Raw genomic sequence first — 21,287 nt, forward strand, 5'->3', positions numbered from 1 at the left:
CCTTCACGGAAATAGAAGCCCAGCGATTTCGTCGGGTTAATATCCAGGCCAGACACGGCCTCAAAACGGTCAAAAATGGTTGCTAAAGTAGAGTGGTTCCCATCCAAATCTTGGAAGTACAATAAGATATCATCGGCATAGATTGATATCAGATTATGCGGTCCCCCAATGGAGATGCCCACCCTGCCCATGCGGGTTCGGAGGGCTATCGCTAGGGGTTCAAGTGTCAGAACAAACAGCAGGGGCGATAGCGGGCAACCCTGCCGGGTGCCTCTATGGATATCAACTATCCGAGATGTGCCTACCAGTGCCTGCTCTGGCCGTCGGGCTCGTATACAATAGACGAACCCATTTGATTAGAGAGTCGGGGAAGGCGAAACGCCGTAGGACCTCGAACATAAACTTCCATGTCAGGGAGTCGAATGCCTGCCGGAGGTCCAAGGCGATGCAGCCGGCCTGAGGGAGGTCTATTGGCGTAGCAGACATGAGGGCGTGGAGCTTCCTCGTGTTCTGGGAGGTGCTCCTCCCTGGGAGGAAGCCGCATTGATCCGGGTGTATTAGGGTAGGGAGGTGGGCCTGTATTCGCAGGGCGATAGCTTTACTAAGTATTTTATACTCTATGGGGAGCATTGAGAGGGGTCTATAGTTGGTCAAGTCAAGGGTGTCCCTACCAGGTTTTGGTATGGATATAACTGAGGCTTGCATTGTCGAGACGGGCAGGTGACCGACCTCATAAGATGTCTTATAAATATTCTCCAAGATGGGTACTAGAGTTGCAGAAAAAGTCTGGTAAAACTCTACAGGCAGCCCGTCCATGCCGGGAGTTTTACCTCGATTGAGGGAGCGGATGGCTATTCTGATTTCCTGCTGTGTGATGGGTCAGTCCATCCCAGTCTGTTTGTCCCGGGTCAGGGTAGGGAATGGTAGGTCCCTCAGAAAATCTACAATTTCGTCTCCGTCGCTCGCGGGGGGAGGGGCATACAGCATTTCTAGGTGAACCCTAAATGCAGCGTTAATATCCGACTGTGTGAACATCACCCTTCCCGCCCCATCCCTAATTTGTGTTATCACTGGGACTTCGGGACTGTCTCGTACTAGGCGAGCCAGCAGAGCCCCTGACCTGTCTGATTCTGCCTGCTGGCATCTCAAGTAATCCTTGTGATCAATAATTCTTAATGTTTCTAGGAGTTCCGCATGCTCTATGTTGCATAGTTGCAAGAGCCCACTGCGCCTAGGGTCTACTCCCGCCGCCGTCTCTAGATCCTTCAGGCGGTCCTCAACCTTGCGGAGCTTCCTGTGAATTTCCTGCCTGGCGCCCACTAACTGACCAATGGCAGCCCCCCTTATCACAGCCTTCATGGCATCCCACACCGTCAGGTTCGAGGTCTCTAGTAGTAATGGGTTAAGTCTCCAGGTGGGTACCGGTGACTGCACCCTCCCCCAATGCAGATCGAGTGTCAGTGGTCTGTGGTCAGAGAAGGTTTTAGCTAGGTATTCGGAGGACGCACATTTAGACAGCAGAGAGCTGGTACACAAGAATCTGTCTAGGCGAGTATGTAGGGCATGTACCAGGGAATAATAAGAGTATTCCTTATGTGTCAGGTGCAGGGTGCGCCATACGTCTGTCAGTCCCCATCCCTGGAGCCAGGTTTTAAAGGATTCCGTCATTCTGTGTACACCAGTCGTCTGGAGGGGGGGATGCCATCTATCCAAATCAACATCCAAAACCAGGTTCCAGTCCCCACCCAAGATCCAGGGGATGTCCATCCAGTCAGCTAGAGCCCGGCCTACTTTTGTAAGGAACATATCTTGGTCAAAGTTCGGGGCATAGATGCTGCCCAAAACCAATAGTGTACCATCCAGTGTGCCTTTCACCAGTATATATCTTCCTTGGTCGTCTACCTTCCTCTCTATTTCCACAAAGGGAGTACCGTGTCGTACCCATATGGTAGCCCCCCTGGAAAAGGCTGAGTATGACGTAGAAAATATAGTTTCCCTCCATTTCCTCCGTAGTGTATGTGCCTCGGACAGTGTTAAGTGGGACTCCTGTAGGAAGACTATTTGAGCCTGTTGATGGAGTAAAAAGGCATGTACTCTATGTCTCTTTGTATTGCTACAAGTCCCTGTACATTCCAGGTAGCCAGCCTATATTTCCCCTTCGTGTCAGCCATACTTGGATTCAGACGCCATATTAGGCAGTGCCTTGTACTGTAGCGCATGTATTATCAGTGATAATACCCACCCCAAACTTGAACTCTATAGGCGCAGCCTAGGAACATTGCTGTGCCGAACAAGAAAATGCAAAACATAAACCGATCATCGGTGCATACGCCTTTGGTGGGTCGACTAAGCAGGCCACAGCCCCCTACGGGAATGCATGTTGTGAGGTCTCTACGCATTGCAACTGTCATGTAACAGGCATGTCACACGTAAACCTAGCCCCAACATCCAGATATTGTAACAGAATCAACTCTTTCCTCCCAAGGCCATCGCCCCCCCTCACTCAGCATATCAACCACTATACAACAGATAAAGGATATCAGTAGGTCATAGGGCTACAGGCCCCATCATGTTGGACAGTTACTCCTGTCCATTGTGCAAAAGTTCATCTGCTGCTCTCGGTGTCACAGTCGGAAACAAGACCATGGTGTGTTCTGAGTCCGAGTGCAATGTACTGTCCTCAGTGTCCGTGTTAATTATATCTTGCTCCTCTCGGAAGGAGCCCACCATTGCGACGGCGCCTATCTGGTCCCCTTTCTGCTGGGTTTTAGAGGGTATGCGTCGTCTCGGCCGCGCGGTCTGTGCGGTGGGAGCTCTACCTGCGCGTTCCGAGTCGTTCTTGGAGCTGTTGGACGATGGTCCTTGAGTCGGTCCTGGATTCTCCTCGATGTCCATTACCTCTAACCATTCCTCCACATCAGTAGGGCTCTCGAAAAAGTGGGTTTTATTGTCATGTATTACCTTAAGGCGGGCCGGAAACAGTAAGGCCTAACGGAGGTTGGCTTTCTGGAGTCTCTTTTTGATCTCAAAGTAGGAGGACCGTTGTTTTTGCACCAGGTTAGTGTAGTCCGGATATAGCGAGATGCGTCGATTTTCGTATTCAATGAGAGATTTCTCCCGGGCCTTTTGAAGCAGCATGTCTCTATCCCGGTAGTTAAGGATCTTAACAATCAGCGGTCGTGCGGTTGTCCCGGTATTGGCCGTCCGGTGGGGATTCGGTGGGCTCTCTCCACACAGAAGAGCGGCGACAGGCCTTCCGTGGTCACGTAATCTCTGAACCATTGTTCCATGAATTACGTTGCGTGGGTCCCTTCACTCCATTCCGGAAGCCCAATGACGTGGATGTTATTGCGTCGGTTGCGGCCTTCCGCATCCTCCACGCGCTCCATTAGGGACGTCACTTGTTGTTGTAGTTGATGAATGGAGGTGGTATGGTCAGCCATCGTCGGGGTGAGGTCCGCCAGCGTCACACCTTGGTCTTTAACCTGGTCCGCTAGTTTGCAGTGGTCGGCTTTTAATAAAGAGAGATTAGTAGTAAGGATGCCCATTTGTGCTTCCATTGCAACTCTGGAGTCCCGGAATTCTTGTAGTATCAGGTCTAGTTTGTCCGCCTGGTGGTCCCCAGTAAGGGGCTGGTTAGTTGGTGTCAGCGTGGACCCTTCTGGTCCGGACTCTGTGGCGTGTCCCGCCGTCAATGGGCCGTGTTTGCCATCCAAAGTTTTCGTCCCTTTCCGGACCATGGCTGCCGCCTTCAGGTGTGATCAGTGTCCGGAAGTGGGGTATGTTTCAGGGCGCCTCCAAATGGTAGTATCCTCCCTTGCCAGGCATATCCCTATCTTCGTGTCTTAGAACGTTGTCAGCGGAGATTCGCCGCGTCATATTATGTACACCCGGGTATCTCCTTGGCGGGCAGTTGTTGGTACCTGTAGGCCTCCGTCCAAGGGGGCAGGGAGGGGGCAGGGAGGGGGCCACCCGCAGTAGAGCAGGCTCCCCAACAGTCTTTCTTTCCCCCACTCGAAGGCGCACAGCAGGGGTCCAGGCGGCCGCCACACGGTACAGGGTGGCTGTAATGACCCTATTGCTTCCTAGGGCCCCACCACGCGGTCCTCTATCGTCGGTCCCAATGGCCGGCAGTGGCTTCGTTCCCGGACGGCGACAGGGGGGGGGGGGGGGGGAGAAGTGGGGTGGGGGGAGGAAAGGAGCAGCTATGTCCCCCATGCAGCACCCCTGCGCCCCCCTACCTCCCGGTGTCCATCCAGGCAGTTGCTCAGGGCCTCCGAGTCGGTGCGCCAATCAGGCCTTCCTGGCCGGGTCCCGTCCCGGCAATCCGTCGCGTACGTGGTGGTGTACTCCCGGACTAGCCCAGTTCTCCGGTGGGGGTGTGATCGGCTCGCCTTTGTACGTTGCCGCCGCTATGCAGGGCAGGGCCCCGAGCGGTCAATTGGGTGCAGTTCTGGTTCTTCCCGGCGGCTGGTGCCCTGCAGTCCGGGCTTGCCCACCACTTGAGGTCCCGGCTTCTTGCAAGGAGGTAGGCCTCAGGCTCTCCGATCTCGGCCGCTCGACAATCTCGGCCTCCAGGATCGTCAGTTTTACCGAGTCTGTGAGGGGCCCAGCGCAGTAGGGGCCGCTCCTCTGAAGTGTCACTCCGTCCCCCAGAAGCCTCCTACAGGATCATCTCTTCTCGGCGGCACCGGAGCTCTAACAGACTCCGTCCGCCATCATGGCCTCCTAGCCACGCCCCCCGTGATCCAGTCCCCTTATTTGGATTTTCCATGTCAGGTTCCACCACCATGTCGCCTGTACTGCGCATGCTTTGTCTGGATTCAACTGTGCGTTTGGACTGAGATTTATCCGTTTTTCCCATTGGAACCATCTACTGTGCTTCCTGTATCTCGGCTATGGCGGACAGGGCTCACAGTGTCCCATCGCTCATTTCTCTGAGAGGCGGGCCAGATGCTTCTTACTGTACCCAATCAGCTTCCGCATCAGGACTTTCAACCGTATCCAGGTCCAACTTGCTTTTTTTTATTCCCCCCATAGGATTAAAGTACTTTAGCGCCTCGTTTGAGTTTCTGTCTCTCTTATTGTCTTCCATGTAGTTGGTGCACCACAGCTCGTGTTCTTTACCCAGGGGACCCGCTTTTTATTTATTTTTGGTGTTAATTCATTATCAGTTATCTTTTGAATCAAAGGTGCTGCCACAGTCCTCCTGTTTCTGTCCAGGAAGAGCACTGCTCTGCCGCTCCATCTGTCAGCAACCAGGTCTGATTGCCTGCCCTGTGCTGTTCATATAGGCTGCATCATTTACTCCAGGAACGGTTATCGGGCTGTGAGCCGCATGTCAGGCGCTCAGCGCACCTCCACAGTGCCGACTACATCCTTGGCTCAATCGCAATCTATGGGGACTCTTCGGCCCACTCTGCAACAATCCAGGCCTGTGTGTGCATATTGCCGCCTGGACCAGGTACCGTCCAGCGATCGCCAGTCCAGTGCTCCGAGCCCACCAATTTAGCAGCATGCCCACACAGGAGGGAGGCACCCACCGGGCCTCGCCCCCAGCAGCTCCTGCACTGACTGAGCCCAGGATCTCTCTGTCTTCTCCGGTGTCATCTGCTGGTCTCCGCCCTCCAGTTCCACCAAGCTCAGCCTGTGTGCTCCTTCAAGTCACTGCAGCCTGGGAGAGTCAGCACCGCTGCAGTTCCCACGTTGCTCCTTCAGCGTCCTCCTTCCTCCGGTGATGCTTTGCTGACCTGGTTCTGGGTGTGGGGTTCCGCCTGGGATCTCCAATGACTGAGCGTTTCTTTTTGTCAGGGCCTCTTCAGGCAGCACAGTGCTATCTCAGCTCCTTCTCCCACTCCGGGTGGCCACGAGGTTCCAGCAGCCCCCAGGTGCTTAGTGCAGCTCGAAATTCCTCAAGACTGGCAGATGCCCACTCGGTTCCAAATTAGTGATAAGCCAGCTTCTAAGCACAGGGAGTTCTCACCCTCTGTCCACCGTGGCTCGTTCGGTTGTCTCAGCAGCCGCCATTTTGTCTCACACAGCCTTTCATCTCAGTTTGCCATCTCAGAGGTATGTCGGCTTTATCACCTCTTGTTGCAAGAACTCTCTCCAGCAAAATCTTCTTAAGCCTCTTACCAGCCTCTATCCCCACAATGCCCAGTTTTAGCCAGATTTTAGGATTTTAAGTGGATATTTTGCTCACGGTAGGCTAAGCTGCACTACATTGCGGCCACCTTGCGGTGGGGTCTCTACCGCTCCCACTGGTCTGCTGATTATGAAACATAATTCCAAAGGCAATTGGTCTAGCTTCTTAATTGTGAAAAACATGTGTTAAATCCAGGAAGCCTGAAACAGTTAGTTGTGAGATCACAAATAACAAAATATCTATAGCTTGAAACACAATGTGATAAAAGACTGCCATAGTATGCAAGGTTTTTAGCAATAGCAACCCACGCGGACCCATGTCATGAGTGATGTAATATGTGAGGTCATAAACAGTGCATTGCAGGCTTGTTAGTTAATGTTAACTCTGGTAACTATAACTTCTGAATTTCACTGGTTTTGTACAAATGGAATCTGAGCCTAACTATAACTACCCTGTGTCAGTATTGAAATTGTAACATCATTATATTTGTCAATGTACAACACATTTATGTACATTTTATGGTGTCTCAATTGCTTATTTTAATCTCTGTGCAACTGTGAAAGTAGCGATTTTAACTGGTCCAGCGCTATTCTCATTACCAAGCCATCATGGCAGGCCATGCCGTTTACATTTGTTTAGGGATAGATCCTTGCTGATCCTGTTTTCAGCAATCTGTCTCATTTTATTCTCTTATCCACTTTTTAAGTAATGGAGTTATATTTTTAGCTGATCACGGATGTATTTTTGGTATGTACTTATTAACTCTGTATGTATGAATTGTATGCATTTGCACTTTAATGGTCTGAAGACCGAAATAAAGTTTATGATGATGAGAACCACCCTGTAAATATAACCGAAAATTAAGTTTGTGTGAGTACGTGTGTGTGTGTGTGTGTGTGTGTGTGTGTGTGTGTGTGATTAACCCCCCCCACCTCACACACTTTTTGCCTGACTGATGCAACATTGACTGAATGTGCACTGGGTAACTGCTAATCAAATTCTCAGTGCCTGTGTGCTTTCCTAAAAAGTTACCTTTGTTTTCACAACTGGCACACCTCTGGCCCATACATGAGCCCTTTGTTAAAGGTTCCAGTGGTACCAAGGGCATTGTGACCAGAGAGGTTTCCTTAGGGCTACAGCATGTATTATGCCACCTTAAGAGAACCCTCACACTGCAGCCTGCGCGTTTTGGTGCAACTAAAAGTGAAGAGTCGACCTAGCACACAGAGTATTTAGTGGCAGTCCAGATTCTTGATCCTCAGATTCCTGGCAACCTAAAGGAGGACCGAAGAGCCATACCAGCTGTGAAGAGTCCAGACAACAACTGACTTGGCCCCAGCCATACCGGCAAAAGCTATGGGCTTCTCTATCTGGAATTGGGCTGGAACCCGCACTAATATCTTTCTTGGCTGATATTCATGAAAATAATACTGCAGCGGTCCGTTACAACGAAAGCAGGAGCTTAACTGAAGCATGGCCGGTCAAGCGAGGAGTAAGGCAAGGATGCAACCTTGCACCTTTACTGTTTACGCTTTATATAAATAACTTGGGAGAGGCACTAATATCATCTTGCAAAGACATCCCAACAGCAGGCTTAAAAAAGATCCCAGTTGTACTGTATGCAGACGATGCAGTTTTAGTGGCTATAACAGAAAGAGGGCTGCAATCTCTTTTAGATAGTTTTATTGATTTTATGGACTCTCTGGATTTAATAGCTAATTTCAAGAAATCACATTCTATGACAATAGGAGGGAGAGTGACTTCCCTGGACTCCACGATGACGCCTGCAGCCTCAACACATAGCGTCTGCCAACAGCAACCGGTTCTGGTAAGACTTTTCCGATGTCCAAAGATACCCCTGCACCCGCAGCCCACCAGCCTTGGAAAACTCGACAGACTGTGACCCTAAGTTCCTCAGCACCCCAACTTACCTCCAGAGCCACCGGTTCCCTTCATCCAGCCTCCTGGTCCGAGCCTCCAGTCTTTGTTCGAAATCTTCATTCTCCATTGATTTGCACTGGGTGTCCAACGCTGTGTTGGCACTCTGCACCCAACGGCCTTTGTGCCGCAGATGGTACGCGTTTGATGCTGCCTTGTGGCCCCCAGTGTTGGTCCTAATCCCAGGAGATTGACCCCCAAATCTGATTTCACTTACCTGCAACCTGCACCTCTATGCGTGACCCCAGTTTCTACTGACTAAAATTCGGCCACAGCGACGGAATTTGACTGCAGCATTCAACCACCCCAGTGCCGCTGGTGGTGCAGTCTCTACATTTATCTGACCCTTGGAAGGCCTGCGTAGGGTATGGAAGTGGGCAGGACACTGGCGCTCAAACAGTAGTACAAGTCGTTGCAGAGTGGTATAATTTATACAGGTTATCACAGTGCGGCCAGTGTGGAGGAATACCCTAAACTTCTTAATGAGCCAAAGATGAAAACCCTTGGCACTGGAACATCATATAGCAGATACTGGGCACATGTGTGAGGATAAAAAGTATTAATACTGAGAGATTTACAGAAAATCAAGATGACACCGGTTGTGTAATAAACGCTGGCGTTCTATGTTCATGAAGAAAATGTCTACATAAACAACATGTTTATTACACAACCGGTGTCATCTTGATTTTCTGTAAATCTCTCAGTATTAATACTGTTTATCCTCACACGTGTGCACAGTACCTGCTATATTTATCTGACCCTTGCCCAGTGTTGACCCAAAGGCTGGAATTGCAAGTGGTGTACTTACCTGTAAAATTACAACCTTGTTTTCCTCCATAGGTTAACATTGAACTATTTAAGAAATGCAGTGTCTACTTTTTATGCTTAAAAATTGTGATATTGTAAAATGCATTTTACTGCAACTAAGTATCTTTGGTTCTAAGTAATAAACATACAAAAAGTAATATTTTTACAAACAATTAGCCTCGGATTTAGTCATTGAGTGTATGTAATCATTTCTTGACTGTGTACAACAAATGCTCAACACAGCCCTCTGATAAGCCTAACTGCTTGACCACCATATAGTATATATATTTTCCATACACTGAAAACACCAAATGTTAAAGGGACACTACAGTTAGGAGAAAATGTCACTAAAATGTACCAGTTCTAGTTATCTTCAGTAACTATAACTCGAGCCCGGTCAACCAGAACATTATGTGGGGAAAGCTGAAGAAGTTGAATGCTCCGGAACTTCTTTTTAAGGCAATCAGAATGCTATACACAAATGCATAGGTTTTTAATCAAGCTGGCCAACGGAAGCACAGTCTCCAAAAACGTCCAACAAACAGAGGTTTAAACATGGCTGTGTGCTGGCGTAAGTACTATTCAACCTATACACAGTGACCTTCTCTTTATGATCTGGCGAAACAAATTGCCATCAAAACTTGGGGGAGAACATGTACCAGTGCCACAGTATATGGATGATATAGCGTTGCTGGCTGTAGCCTTCAAACGGCGTTAGAAGAACTACAATGTTACAACTCAACAAAACAATAGCAAGCGCTGTCAATGTTCAGATGTATGGGTTGACAAAAGTTTGTTCAAATACCAACAAAAGGCTATAAGCACCCCCACATGAATCTTGCAAATAAGCTACGATACATGAACAAAAATTTGAGAAGTGCAAAAGGGTCCTCTGCATCCTAGAAATATTCAGAGCTAAATTGGCACCGGCTATTCTCTATCAGTCTCCGATTTTGGGCTTCAAATTGTGTAAAGACCAGGAAGAGATATACTCGGGCAATAAGAAAAGTATTTGGTTTACTTAACAGAACCCCTGTGTATCAACTTGGCTTGGAATTTGGGTTGCTGGATTTAACAATAATTTCAGATTCTCATTTTAGCAATTACAGCGCAAGATCGAAAAATGCAGACTAAGGTTCATTAGAAATGTTTTTAATTACCTTATTATTATTCTAAAGTATTGGATACACACGACAGACAACAACCATTTAAGGAAAACATAAGGCTTCTCCAAGTTAAAAAAGGCTCAGTATTTGGAAGCTTCAGACACAGCATTGTCACCACAACCATATCTTGGAATACCTATATGAAACAATCACAGTAGCAACAAGCATTGAAAATGCAATAGGTCTGGCCTTCGATTAAGTTAAAGCCATGTGCTTTGCTAATGTTATTGTATAGCAAAGCAAATGGCTTTAACTTAATAAAAGGCAAGACCTATTGCATGGAAATTTAAGACCACATTACACATTACATTTTCGCAGTAGTTGATTTGAATGCGCTGCTTTCATATAAGGGCAACTAACAATGGGCACTGCTTGGACTACGAATGGTTAGGTTTACCTTTCAAAAATAAATTGTTGATAAAACAGTGTACAATGAGAGCCAGTGAATGCAAGTGATTTGGTAGCATTTACAACAGAACTATGGATTTATCACATCTGCAGCATAATATGCCACGAAAAAAATGTGTTTGTAACTCAAATGTATAAAATGATACCACTAGAATATAGGGCCCATAATTTGTCTTTGTTTTTACATAATTTAGATAAGCTTGCTGCATAACTTAGATACCTTGCACCATAATCCTAGTGGCCCTGACAGTGGTAAAGCTCTGTGACAGGTTTGGGGCTATCATTAGGATGATAAAACCAGTCTTCACAGGAAATCGTGAAAAATGTCCCTGTTTTCTGTGAAACATGTGTTTGTGGGATAACACACCAAAATATTTAATATAGTGCAATAAAAATACCAAAACGTAATTTAGTCAACAGTAACACATGTTTATTAATATGTATTTTTATGTTATGTGGTTTTGAGGTCCCATGATTTACCTTCCCTAGTGATCCTAAATCTATTTTCTAGTCGTACTGCTCGAGGGGTTCACTCAATACTCATTTTCAGGACATCCCTACCTTCCATCTCAATCTCTTCCCCCAACTCAGCCGTCCTCCCTTTCTCTCTTTTTCTCTTCATTCCTCTGACCCTTTCTCACACACACACATTTCCCCATCCTCTCTCTCTCTTACCCCTCCCCCCCTTCCACATTACAGCACAGGCTTGACTTCTAAGCCGCCCCCCCCCCCCGCTGTGACCTAAAACGAGTTGGGCATGAAGTCCTCCAGCTATAGATTTAGGGTGGGGAGATCAATAATGAACCCCAAAATGGCAAGATGGTAAAAAGCACAAACACAGGTTTCTCAAAACAGATCCCTAGAAAAGCGTTAAGAATATATCATAAAATGATAGGTCAGGCAGTAAAGATAAAAGGGTGGAACGTAGCACCAAATAACACTGGTAACGTAGCACCAAATAACACTGGTAACGACTCAATTCACATTTAGCTGAGGTTTCACTTCTTTTATTGACCTCAGACGGATGAAGGGCTGAGTAAACTCAACCCTCTGACCTGCAGGTGCAGACACTTTTCTACAGTAAGTTTGCTATCCAGCGGATCTGTTATGATCTATGCTGCAGTAGGACCACTGGAGATATGCGGCAAGAGAGGACAAGATTATGAGGTTATAAAAGACAAATTCTGCAGCAAGAAAAGTTCTTTCAGAGGCATCAGCCTGGCGTGGAGATGTTTCACCAAGAGCTACAGCCTGACATGACCTTTCATTGGCCATCCTGGCGTGGCGCTGCCTGCCCTAGCCCTTTCAGGGCAGCAGCCCAAGGTGGCACTGAATTCTCAGAGCTACATACATATCCTTTCGGAGCCACCTGCCTGGCATGGGACTGGCAGTCCACTGTGCGTAGCTCGAAACCTTTGGGAGGTCCCAGCCTAACATTAGACTGACTCCAAACCAGCTCTCCCGACCTTTCAAGGACAACGGATCTGCGCGAGCCTTACCAGCCCTTCGCCAGCCTGATACAAGACTGACTGTACCCCAGCACCGAACTCCTTTCAGAGGCACCAGCCTGAAACGGCGCGGACACTTCTTTAGCCCTTATACCTTCCGGAAGTACTGGCCTGCCATTTTGCAGCTTTCTCCCACCACTGCAGGTCGTTCGGGTAAACTGGCCTGCAGAAGTGTCACATCTGTGTTATCACCCACGTCAGCAGTGCTCGTTTTAAACTTTTGAGCAGTGTGAACGGCTGGCTGAGTCGGCCACCTGCAGGCGCGGTGCCAGCACCAGACGTCTACCTGGAAATGCTTCATTATCCGATTCCTACACTGTACTTCGTAATTATCGGGAGGAGGAATGCTGGATGCGGAGGCAATGTGCCACTCTGGCAGCCAGTCCAGTGCGCTAATTCGATTGGCCTCAGAAGGATGAATGGCTGAATCCAGCAAGACACAGGACTGCTGGTGTCCCAGCTATGCCTAGGTCTCGGATGTCATGTGCCCCAGTTAGTTATAAGCAGGGCCACTGAAAATATGGGATTGTGCGGCTGTGGCGTTTAGCCCAGCGAAGAAACGGACAATGTCCTCTTCTTTTCAGTGCTGGCAGCTGCCCCCCCACCCTCTTCCTATTATTCCCTCTCTTTATGTCTTGCTCCTCACTTACTGAAAACCGTGACTTGAAGAAACGGTTCACAACCTCTTTCCTTCTTTCATTTAGTTGCTTCCCTGTGAAATGGATCCAAAAAAGAACAAGCTGTCTCCGTGGAGCAGACAGGAGACGGAAAGTGAAAGCGCGCAATGGGAGCCAGAGAGGAGACGCCATGATGGCACACCGGTGGGAGTTTGTGAAGCAGAGGAGAAGCCATGATCGTGCTTATCGGATGTCCGTGCGAGCACATGGTTTGTATCCCTTCCTAGCAAAAGCCACAACAATAGAGTCTCGCCAAGCGAAGCAGCGCATGCGCTACATTTGCTAGGAGAGACCAAAAAACAGGTAAACATGAGAATCATGTTGTCACCAATAAAGACCCTTCAACCCTGGATGTTTGTTCAAGGCTGTAACCTACAGAAGGGCCGCAGTTATTAGATCATGTGATCTGTATTTGTTCTGCCTTACCAAGAACGAGATCTTTGTGTAGGTCCTTCATCAGACTGGGAATCATATTGATCAAGGCAGCATTGAACGAGGGCTTGGTTGGCATACACCTCCAGCTTATAGGTCGCCTCTCAAAATTCATGGAGGAAGCTGTACAGATACTAGAGAAAGCCATTGTGCTTCTCCATGCCCCTGTGAGTGGTTCGGGGGGGAGGGGTGGGGGGAAACACATGCCCTCCTCCCCTTTAGTTCATGTTAGGCCCCAGGAGATGGTGGCCAGTTTCTACACAGGGTAATGGTTCAGTCCATAACAGTCATTGGTTCTTTTGCCCAGTGAATGTCAGCATTTTTTTATCATGTGTACTCCACCTTAAAACCAGTAGGCTTCACTTTCAAGGCTGGTGGTTTGCTTTTGTTGTAGATTTTCTCCTATCAGAGTCACCTTTCATTTCTTTGCTTCTCCCCTATTTATTTTTATGTTTACAAGGATACTATGGCTCCCAATGCAGTGCTAACAGATTGCCTCATAACCACTAATTTAATCTGCAGTGTGCCGCATCCCACGTGGTCACCAGGAGTTCAGTATTGATTGCTGTTGTTCATAGTTCATCATTGTTTTACCATTCTAAGAAGGTCAGCAGATTGGTTCTAAATGCGGTGACATTGCCGGACCTTTAATAAAATAACAGATAAGTTACTATACCTCGGTGAGACAGAAATCCGCTGCTATGTTTAGTTTTCTTATTGAAAGCATATGCCTGACGTGTTTAGCCAGCATCAGGTTTTATTTTATCTACTTTTAATCTTTTAATTTATTCTGCATTTGTTTTTGAGCCTGTGTGTGTTTTATTGAATTTGAATCAGCGGGTGAATGGAAGAATGAGTCAGTGGAAAGATGTATGGATGCGTGAGTGCAAATACGAGGGACAGAGTACATGCATGATGACATATTGAATTCCTAAACCAATCAATGACAAAAGTCACTTTCATTAATAAGCGAGAGCTATTGACATTGCATATGTGTGTTTCACTCAGTGTATAGTAGTTTTAAGAAAGTTTTTATTTTAGAAGAATTCAAATTTCAGGAAAAGCTTCAAAGTCTGATTTGGTTTGAAAGTTGTACTATAGTATTAGATATGCTGGATTCTCCAACTTTTTAAGATAAATAAATATGGATTAAGAGGTCAAGGGACCCACACACGGTGGGAAATTATTTTAATGCTTATAACTTACAATGAAGATCATGCAGTGAAGCAAATGAGGTATGCGATATGGTCCTTAAAGTGGAAATCGTCAAACTGTATCTAATAATGGGGAAAACTATAATAACAAATGCCAGACGGGAGACACACACCAGAAGTGGAGTGGCAATGAAAAAAAACCCCATGCAAACAATTACATAGAGAGAGCATCAAGAAGTATGTAAACAGTAAGAGTAAGAAGTGATTTAAGTCAGAGAAACAGTGAAAATAGGAGATCCCACTTGTATTACCACTTTGTTGCTAGGATGTTGAAGGTATGAGATACTACTGAGAATAGCAGGAGTGCAATAAGAGAAGTCGATCTGTGAAAGGAGGGAGCCAAGAGAAGATATAGACCAAAAATAATGGCAGCATGTGACAGAAGGTATAGAGAATCAAAGGACAGCCCCCTTACTGCTCTATGACAAAAGGCAAACACAGTCTTTAAGCACACACACACCTACAAACACACATTCTTCCTATGCAAAAGACAAAATGCGGGTCGCAGGAAAGAGTTGTCCAATATTCACCACACCTTTCATCACTGTTCTCCAACTAATCTGCTGTGCCGTATGCCCAGGCACATTCACTCTTGGCCTTACCGCTGGATGGTCTTTGCCCAGGGTCTTTTCTCTGATGGCCAATGCGTCATTCAGTAAGTGGGCCGCCTCTTTGTATTTGTTTTGGTCCCTTGCAAGAAAGGAAAAGATAAATGTCATCTTCAAATAACTTTTTTGTTGCTGGTGTCCCAATCTGCCAATTTAAGAAGCGCACAATGATTTGCTATTAGGAGCACCAAATTATCACAAAAAGTCATTACCTTTCTAAGTCCGACACCTCAATGTGTCTATCACTTAAGTCATTAAGAATAAATTCTCACTGATCAACAGACCAAAGACTCAAACAAAAATCCCTAAATATGTGAAGCAGTTACTTCGTTCTTCTAATATAGAAGAGATATATAAACTGACCTGTACACCAGGGCCAGGATATTTAACATGGTGGCCACATCCGGGTGGTCATGTCCAGACGTCTTCTCCAAGTCCTCTAATGCTTGCTTGCACAGAGGCACAGCCACCTCATATCGGCCCTGTGAGGCATATTGGATCACTAGATTGTGCAATGTGCGGAGACGGGCGGGTATCTCATAGCCGCCATGCTGAGCTGCTACCTCGCCCGAAGTGCGTCCAGGTGCTGTAAGAAAAAGTGCTCCATGAAAAGGCCTTTTAAAGGTTTCCTCAGAAAGACCCAAAATGAAACCTTTTTATAACACAAAAACACACACTATATGAAGACATTAACTATTAAAGAAGAAAGGTCATGAAGCAAACAAGATGCCATATTATTTACATGGAAGGACGAAAAAGAGTGTTCCTTATATTTATTTTAGTTCTTCCATTTATGAAAGTTGCTGTTGGCTCTTAAATGAATTTTGCATTATAAGCAAGGCACAGATGACTGAAATTGGACACTAGTGTGCTCACCCTAATAAATTACCTCTGCATGGAGGTGCCACTCTTAAAAGGAGCTTTATGACAACAGTGAATCTTACAGTGGATACACAAAAATTCTTTGATAGCTGGGCTTTCAAAATGTTGTCTGGTTTCCAAATGAGGTTATCTGAACTCAATGCCACGGGTATAGTGACCATTGTTGTAGATGTTGGAAGCCCTTTATTAAGCAGAATGACGATCATTAGGAGCAGCAGGAGCTCCATGATTAACCTGGTGGGGGTAGGGGTCAAACCTGCTGAAATTTACTTCTGGCAATGTGCAGTAAAAGCCAATAAAATCAGAAAACTCCGATTGTGTAGTAATTCTCTAGTTTCGGACAGTCACTATAGAATATGCGATAGATATAGCATTTCAGAGTATAGTTATATGCAATAAATACACCAGCCTTTAGAAACTGCACATTTAAATAGTAAATCCAGATCTTAAGATAAGTTCTCTTTTTTTTTTAAATATGTTTATTATTGCAAGATAAGAAAAAAGGAAAAAATACATTGAATCATATAACAATAAAGTGACATAGTATTAGCTTGTGTTAAATTTTGCAATATAAAAAGATCAACAGAGAAAATAGTAAAACAAGAGGAAAAGTTACGGAGTACATTTTAGCTAGTTATAGATAGTGCCCAACAAATAGTAGATAGTCACAAGTAAAAAAAATTTCCAACTTTTATAGTTCAAAAAAATGTTTCCAAATCTTTTCTTTTTTTTTAAAGGCTTTTGGGCTTCTATGTTTAGCTAGTGTAAGTTCCATAATACTTATTTCGCTAACCAAAGCACACCATTCTGAAACATTAGGGGGATCCTTAGATATCCATGTTCTAGCTATAACTAATCTTGCACATGCAAAGAGTATAGTTATGAGATCTTTATTAAGACAGTTAATTTCTTGTAGATCTAATAAAACTAAATGTGCAGAGAGTACTGGAGTTGTTATCTGTTTGTGTTTTAGGACTTCCATTATTCCGTTCCAATATATGGATAATTCGGGACAAGAAAACAGCATATGTTCTATTCCAGCTGCATGTGTGTCACATTTTGGACATTTAGTTTTATCTGTTGTTGAATTCCCCTGTGTCCAAGTAGATATTCTTTGTGGGGTATAATAAAGTTGTGTAATTGTTCTGTAGAGTTGTAATCTAAGATTGGAGGAATGTACTATGTTATTTAAATGGGATAGTGCCGTTGCAATCTGTGTAGGATTAATATCCATATAAAGTCTACCAGACCATTGTATTGCAATTTTGATCGTGTCATCACCCTTGCCCTTAGCTAAGTGTTGATAGCCCAATCTTATTAGTGATTTTGTTTTATCGGAGTATAGACACTCAAGTAAGTCTGATTGGGTTACTTCCGTTATTTTCATTTTGCAAAAAAGGAAGTCTCTTATTTGTCTGTATTTAAAGTACATATCGTTAGTTAGACCATTTGTTGATTTCAATCTTTCAAAGTCTAAAATACCATTTGATCCATAGAGGTCTCCCAGTGTGTTTATTCCATGTCTAATCCATCGGTTTCCTGTCCCATCAGAGAAAATACCAGGAAGACCTGGATTGTTCCAGAGTCTAAATTCAGCATTAAAGAATTAACTTTTGTCAATGGACAAAATTTGATCCCAGATTTTTTTGATGTGCTTAGCCGTCTTAAATTTGACACGTTTAAAATAATTCGGGCCGTGTGCGCGAAGTAAGAATTGTTTACTATCAGGTCCTAGCATGTAGTGATGAAAAAATAGTTGATTTTCGTTCTTTATTAAGCTCCTTATTCGACGAAAAAAGGTTGCTAGAAAGTACAGATTAAAATCAGGAAAAGTGAGACCACCTTTTGATGTTGGCAATTCCAGAAACTTGATAGCCCTTCGTGCTTTTTTATACCCCCATATAAAGCTACTACATATGCCATCTAGTTTTTTAAAGAATAGTTTATTAGGTTGAAGTGGTATAGCCCTAAATAAGTAAAGTAATTTGGGTAATACCTTCATTTTTATCAAATTAAGTCGTCCTATTAAACTAAGTGGTATCTTGTGCCATTTTGTAAGACTTAGAGCAGTTTCTTTTAGGAAAGCTTCGTAATTCATGTTTAGTATCTTTTCAACATTAGCAGCTAATTTAATTCCTAAATATATAGCATTTTGGCATATATCATATACAGGTTCATCTGGGGTATAATTAGCAATGATTTGTGTTTTACTCACATTGAGTTTGTACCCAGATACATTCCCAAATTTTGTTGCTTCACTAATAATCCCAGGCATTGCTTTATTTATGTCTGTTGTATAGATTGCGATGTCATCAGCAAAAGCTGTTATTTTGAGGGTTTTTTAGCAGTGGTTAACCGGAATGATGTTAGCCTGTTCGTTTAGTGCATTTAATAAGGGTTCAAGAGAAAGAGCAAAAAGTAATGGGGAGAGGGGGCAACCTTGACTTGTTCCTCTTCCTATCTTGAAGTTAGCTGAGTCTTTACCCCCATAACTAATCTCAGCCAGTGGTTCATCGTATAGTGAACTAGCCCAATCCAGATATGGTCCGGATATTCCTATTTTCTTTAGTACTTCCCACAAGTATTCCCACCCCACTCGGTCAAATGCCTTTTCCGCATCTTACATGATCATACCGAGTGGGGTGTGAATAGTCTCAGCCACATCAAAAGCTGTGATTGCCATATTTACGTGGGCGGTGGTGTCTCTACCCGTTACAAAGCCGTGTTGTTGTGAATTAACCATATCAGGCATAATAGGAGCAAGGCGATTGGCTAAAATCTTAGAGAAAATTTAACGTCTGAGTTAAGCAAAGAGATTTGGCGGTATGAACCGCACTCTTTTTCAGGTTTGCCTTTTTTGAGGAAAAAAATTATTTTGGCAATTTTCCAAGATGATGGTGCTTGCTTAGATGGGAGAATTAAGTTTATCACATTTTCCAACAATGGTAATAGTTCTTGGGCACAAATTTTATATATTTCGAAAGGCAAACAGTCCTCACCGACTGCCTTTCCTAGCGGTAGAGCGTCAATTGCTCGTTTTATTTCAAATAATGTTATTTTTTAGTTTAATTGTTGAAGAGCTTCTATATTTAGAACCCTTTGTGTTGATAGATATTTATTGAGGTATTGTTTTATTGTGCTTTTGGAGGGTATATTATCTGGAGTGTATAAGTTTTGGTAATATTTAACAAATTGATTTAATATTTGGTCTGCTTGTTCATAAATGCCTTGATCTAACCCTATTATTGCCTTAATTTTAGTTTTAGCTTTTTTATCCGCGGTCTTATATGCAAGTACTTTGCCTATACGATCGCCAGCTTCATACTGGGCAAGTGTATATTTATGTATTTTTGCACTATATCTTTCTCTTAAAGTTTTTTTTATACCAGACTGTAATTCGGCTAACTTTATTCTAATCTCATCAATATCAGTTTTTGAGTGTCGCGTAGCGTCGGCAAGTTGTTGTTCAGTTTGTAATATATTAGAGGTAATTCTCTTGTTAGCACGGCGATTCTCTGCGTTTGACATCAATATATATTGTTGAGCAAACCCCCTGATGCTACATTTACAAGTATCCCATACAGTATTTATACTAGCAGTATTGATATTAAGTACTATGAACTCTTGTATATGTTTTTTCAATAGTGATATAAACTTAGCATCAGCCAATAAGTATCTTGGGAAAGTAAAGTTTCGTGTTTCTTTCTTTTGATCTATTGTTACAAATTCAAGTAGCAGAGGGTTGTGGTCTGAGGTGATTTTTGGGCATATTTCAATTTCACAATTATCTGCTATCTGGTCTGATGCCCATATCATGTCTATTCTAGAACAAGATCTATGCGGCGCAGAGTAGTAAGTATAACCTGCTATCAGAGGGTATTTAGAGCGCCATAAATCTTTCAGATTGTTTAATCTTGCTAGTTCTATTATTGCTGATCTAGCTTTGTGCATTCTATTAGAGTTACTTTGCCCTCTGGAATCTATTTTATAATTAATGACACAATTAAAATCCCCCGCAATTATACTTTCTCCCTCCCATTCTAGTAGCTCTATACTTAATTCTTCAAATACTTTGGGGTCATCGATTTTGGGTCCATATACCACACATAGTACAACTTTTTTGTTATCGCCTTGTATCTGTGCAATTGCCCACCTACCCCGAGCATCTGAAGCTGTTTTAATTGTTTCAAATCGAGTTCCTCTTTGTTTTAGAATGGCTACCCCTCTAATAGTCGCATTCAAAGTAGAGCATACAACCAATTGGTAACCCATCTGGGACAGCAATTTTCTGTCCTGATACTTAATGTGAGTTTCTGAAAGTAGAACAAAGTCTGGATTGTACATTTTAATCTCTTCTTGTACTAAGTTCCTTTTTATTTTACTATTTAGACCATCTACATTCCAACTTAACAGTCTTAGTTTAGGCATTTTTTATAAATTATAATCTCTCCCGTGTAATTAGTTTCCCTCTGTTGATACCTTTTTTTAACCAAATATTTTCTAGTGTTCTTTAAAACAGATTCATTTCTTGCAATAAACTTTTTCCGCATTTTTCCCCCCGCCTTTTTCCACCCCCTCCCTTGTCAAACCCCCCCCCCACCCTCGCACCCTCACGTCCCTTAGGGGGGAGTACCCCTCTATCTCCTGCTGCCGCTGTGTAGGCAGCATAGTGAAGGAGCTTGCATGGAAACTGCCCCAACCGCTTCATAAGTATGTCTGTATTTGATCACACAAAGAAAAAATATATATATAAGCAAACACCAAAAAAAAGAGATAAGAGAAAGGTGAATGAGTGAAATGGGAAAGTAAAAAGTAAAATAGGCCAAGGGTTATTTAAGTGTTATATCAGCAAAGTGGCCGGGCAAAAGAGATAGTGTCATTATTAATGAATTTTAAGTTCTAGTTCAATTATCCTCTTTTTCTTTTTCCAAAGTATTTTTTTCTAGAGCTTGTTCTGCCTCTTCAAGTTCAGTAAAAAAAAACGCTTGGCCATTACGTATAACTTTGAGGCGTGCAGGTTCTTGGAGATAGGCCATGCACCCTAAGTTTTTGAAAGAGTCAATCATTTTCCGAAGTTCCCATCGTCTATCCATTGTACCTTTGCTTAGATCTGACTTCACGAAGAAGGTTAGGTTATCAATAGTTCCAGGGTTATTGGGTCTGGCTTTGAGTGAAACAGCTTGCCTCAATAGAAAATTCCCCAAAGTATATATCAGAAATGGTCTAGGGAATTTACTGTTTTTGTTTTTTTGAAACCAAGGCAGTCTATGTACTCTCTGTAGTTGGGAATCCCAGTCCCAGTCAGATAAATCACTAAAGGCTCTTTGAAATAGTTTCACTAGAAAAGATCTCGGGTCGGCCCCCTCCATTCCTTCTGGAATTCCAAATAGTCTAAGATTTTGTCTCCGAGCGCGATTCTCCAAATCTTCTACTTTAGCTTCCAGTTTAGAGACCCTTGATGTATTTTGTTTTGCTGTTGATTCTGTTCTACTGGCACCTTCT

The 21,287-nt window shown here is 44.1% G+C and overlaps 1 protein-coding gene across 3 annotated transcripts in view; it reads right to left on the bottom strand.

The window, feature by feature from the left end:
* The window catches only part of LOC147692219 (kinesin light chain 2-like), a 359,953-nt gene that overhangs the window by 239,152 nt on the left and 99,514 nt on the right, over positions 1–21,287 (bottom strand). For all 3 annotated transcript variants that reach the window (XM_086938492.1, XM_086938494.1, XM_086938493.1), the window contains exons 5-6: positions 15,267–15,489; positions 14,898–14,985 (exon numbers count right to left, since the gene is read on the bottom strand). In XM_086938492.1, coding sequence (XP_086794618.1) covers positions 14,898–14,985; positions 15,267–15,489 — 311 coding nt within the window. The remainder of the gene's footprint in view (positions 1–14,897; positions 14,986–15,266; positions 15,490–21,287) is intronic.

Source organism: Lissotriton vulgaris, chromosome 9 (assembly GCF_964263255.1).
Source record: "Lissotriton vulgaris chromosome 9, aLisVul1.2, whole genome shotgun sequence".
NCBI classification, from domain to species: Eukaryota; Metazoa; Chordata; class Amphibia; order Caudata; family Salamandridae; genus Lissotriton; species Lissotriton vulgaris.